We start from the raw sequence: 3,050 nt of genomic DNA, 5'->3' as shown, positions 1-3,050 counted from the left end.
AAAATTAAATAGAAAAATTATCGAAAAGAACGCGATCTCTTTCTTAATAAATCATATAAATACTATAACTTATTATAAAAACGAGAAAATTAAAACAATAGATAAGCTGGTATGGCTAAAGGAAAGAAAAATAGTACGAAAAAAATAAATAGCACGCGATATCACAGGAATCGTACGTAAAGAATGCAGCAGTCTGCAAAAATTCTGCAAATATAATTATACAGAAATTATCCGGAGATCAGAATTGTCGAGCTTATCATGCATAAAGCTTCTTCTTCTTCTTCTTCTACGGGTTAATCAACTATTACGAAAAGACAGCTTCGACAACTTCGAAGTTTTTGGTAAAAATGAGATCTTTAAACAATAAGACTAGTAGACGCGTGAACATCTCTCGATATGAATGTATCTAGGGTCTTCTTCATGGTCGTCGTTACATAGCCGACGATCGTTCCTCGTGCGCTTTTTTCACGATCGCCAATTTCGAATGTGGATCCGCTGCCGGGAGCCCGGTGTAAGGCGGCTCTCTGGTGCCGTGCAGCATCAGGGTCCACTCCCTGATCCATCCGTGTTGAGGTGTTTGAGTATTGAAGCTCACCTGGACGAAATTTAATCGATATTTGAAATACTCGATTTTCTACGAGAGAGAAAGAAAAAGAAGACAAAAAAAAAGAGGAGAGAAACTACTCGATTCTTCTTTGAATCTTTCTATACCTCCAACAACCAATTCCCTTGAGGATACTCTCCCCAAGTATGAGTGGTCATGAAAGGCCATTTCGTAAAACCGTCTCTGTGGTCGTCGTCGTTTATTCTCCGGCTCAGAATCATCGATCTGAAAAAAAAAATAAATTCGTTCGATATAACTTGATATAATAAATCGATCCGAAACTGAAAAGTTTCGATGAAATTAATTACCTGGTACCCATAGGGGAGGTTAGAAACAGTTCCAAATCGCCACGCCGCGTAGCGTTCACGGAAATGACGGCCTGCACGTGTTCCAGATAGTTGACAGCGTACTCGGTCCCCGCGCAGGCATCAGTCTTTATCTTCAGCAAGATCGATCGATCGCTTGTCACTTCCCTGAAAAAGGAAAATTGGTGCGGTGTGTTTATTCGCTTTTCGAAAAAGGGGGTTTGAACGTACGGTGAATTTCTCGAGAAAAGTCGATGGAAAGATATTTCCGTGTTCGAGGTCGACACACATAAGGAGAAAGGGAGGAAAAGTGGATGGTTCCGTCAAAAATAAGATAGAAAGAAAATGGAATAGGCGACGATCGATAGAGACGATCTCATCCACCGATCGTAATTTGGTAAGCGTTCAGATTTTCTATTTTACACGTGATTCTTAACTCGTGAAAGGAAAGGAAGGACGAGGTGGTGTTTCTCTGCTCTTGGGTGGCGAATTCTTGAGATTGAATCGTAGAGGAATGGAAGTACACTCACTGAGTTTCGAGCACGGAACCAGCCTCGCAATGATACCGTGGTGGCACAGTTTTCCATTTCTTTGCCAAAGCGACCATCGCACCGGCATCCAATACGCCGTAACCGAACAGATGATTGAATTCGAGACCGACCCCGTTCATCGTCCAATGAAATCTCCCTTTCGCGTCGAACAATGAATTCCTCTTCGAAGTTAAAACCGTCAAATGTTGAATATCGCGCCAGGTCAATTGTGGGCTGAAATCAAACATTCTTCGTATAAATTGGCTCTTATAAGAACGTTAATCGTGTGATTAACATCTACTTTTATCCATTTAGAACAAAATATTAATATTAAAATATAATAAACGATCGTTTGGCCAAGTAATCTTTATCGAAGAGTGATATTGATTCGCTCGAGTTCACGGAAAAGGAGGAAGAGCATTTTTTCGTGTCCAATAAAAAGATCAATATTTACCGATATCGTATCAATGGAACGATCAAAGAAACTGGGACGAGAAAATACGAGAGACAGGCCAGAAGAGTACCAAAGAGACAGTGTCGTGCATTAAACCCCGGTCTTTTAATGTTACATCCTTGTTACTGGGTCGCGTTTCAACGACAGTGCTCGATCGAACACGGAGCCCCCATTAGCCAAGACCTTCTACCCTCCGTAACCTGTCGTTCTCTTCCTTAATTTTCGGGATTTTCGACGACCAACGTATCCGTTTCGAAATCAAATTATCTTTGAACGGCCGAATATTTATTCTCCGATCTTTCCCATCTCGAATTATTGCCTACTTGTTTCGAACTTTGATAAAGATAATGTCTGATATGATAACGAATGATAATTTGAAAAAATGATCGATGAATAATTCGAGATGTATTTGTCATATTTTTTTTTTCTTTCGAAAAAAATTCGTTGCCTTAATTCGTTCGATGGATCGATGTTGGATTCGTGATATTTTCAGTAGAATAGGTCAACGATATTTCACACGGAGTCGTTAAACCGCGCGATATGACACGTTCGTTATCACGGTTCGGACCATGTCGTCGACAATAACGATTATAACGATATTCGAAATTCGTGTCTCTGAAATTTTAACATCATCAATAATCACGGAAATTCAAATTGATATAATCAATTTCCATTAACTTTAATCTTAAATATTTGACGAGAGATACAATATGTAGTAACGTTTATTTCATAATTATTCGTCAATTTGCAATATCATTTATTATTAAAAGAATAACGATAAAATTATAAATTGGATCGGTATTTTAGACGGATGATAACCCAATTGTTTTTTAATGCTCTTGAATAATTCTTTATCTCATTTTGTTATAAAATTAATTTGACGTTTTTATATTACAAATGCTTCTGTACACGTACAGAGATTTCGAGCTTTCGATTTTGAAAACGTATAATATTCGTGGGATATAACTTTCTATTAAATTTTATTTTATCGGAGAAAGAATTAAGCGTTGCACTTTCATTCGCGTTCGAAAGATCCTTAACTTATTATTTTTAATTCATTTATCTTTCTATGTTTTTTTCTTTATTTTTCTCAATTCGTTTTTATTTCTTTCTAATTTTTTTCTCTTTTTACCCTCCACCTTTTTATACGCCATTTG

General features: G+C 37.5%; 1 protein-coding gene across 1 annotated transcript in view; it reads right to left on the bottom strand.

Moving 5' to 3' along the window:
- Positions 1–269: 269 nt before the first annotated feature.
- Positions 270–3,050, bottom strand: part of LOC102671853 (neuroendocrine convertase 2) — a 31,691-nt gene continuing 28,910 nt past the window's right edge. Inside the window, exons 9-12 of the mRNA XM_006616567.2 lie at positions 1,440–1,673; positions 913–1,077; positions 712–829; positions 270–595 (exon numbers count right to left, since the gene is read on the bottom strand). Coding sequence (XP_006616630.1) covers positions 431–595; positions 712–829; positions 913–1,077; positions 1,440–1,673 — 682 coding nt within the window. The 3' untranslated portion in view covers positions 270–430. The remainder of the gene's footprint in view (positions 596–711; positions 830–912; positions 1,078–1,439; positions 1,674–3,050) is intronic.

This window comes from Apis dorsata, unplaced genomic scaffold (genome assembly GCF_000469605.1).
Source record: "Apis dorsata unplaced genomic scaffold, Apis dorsata 1.3 scaffold_265, whole genome shotgun sequence".
Classification (NCBI taxonomy): domain Eukaryota; kingdom Metazoa; phylum Arthropoda; class Insecta; order Hymenoptera; family Apidae; genus Apis; species Apis dorsata.
The sequence above is the reverse complement of the archived record's forward strand: the minus strand, read 5'-3'. Positions and strand labels throughout refer to the sequence as shown.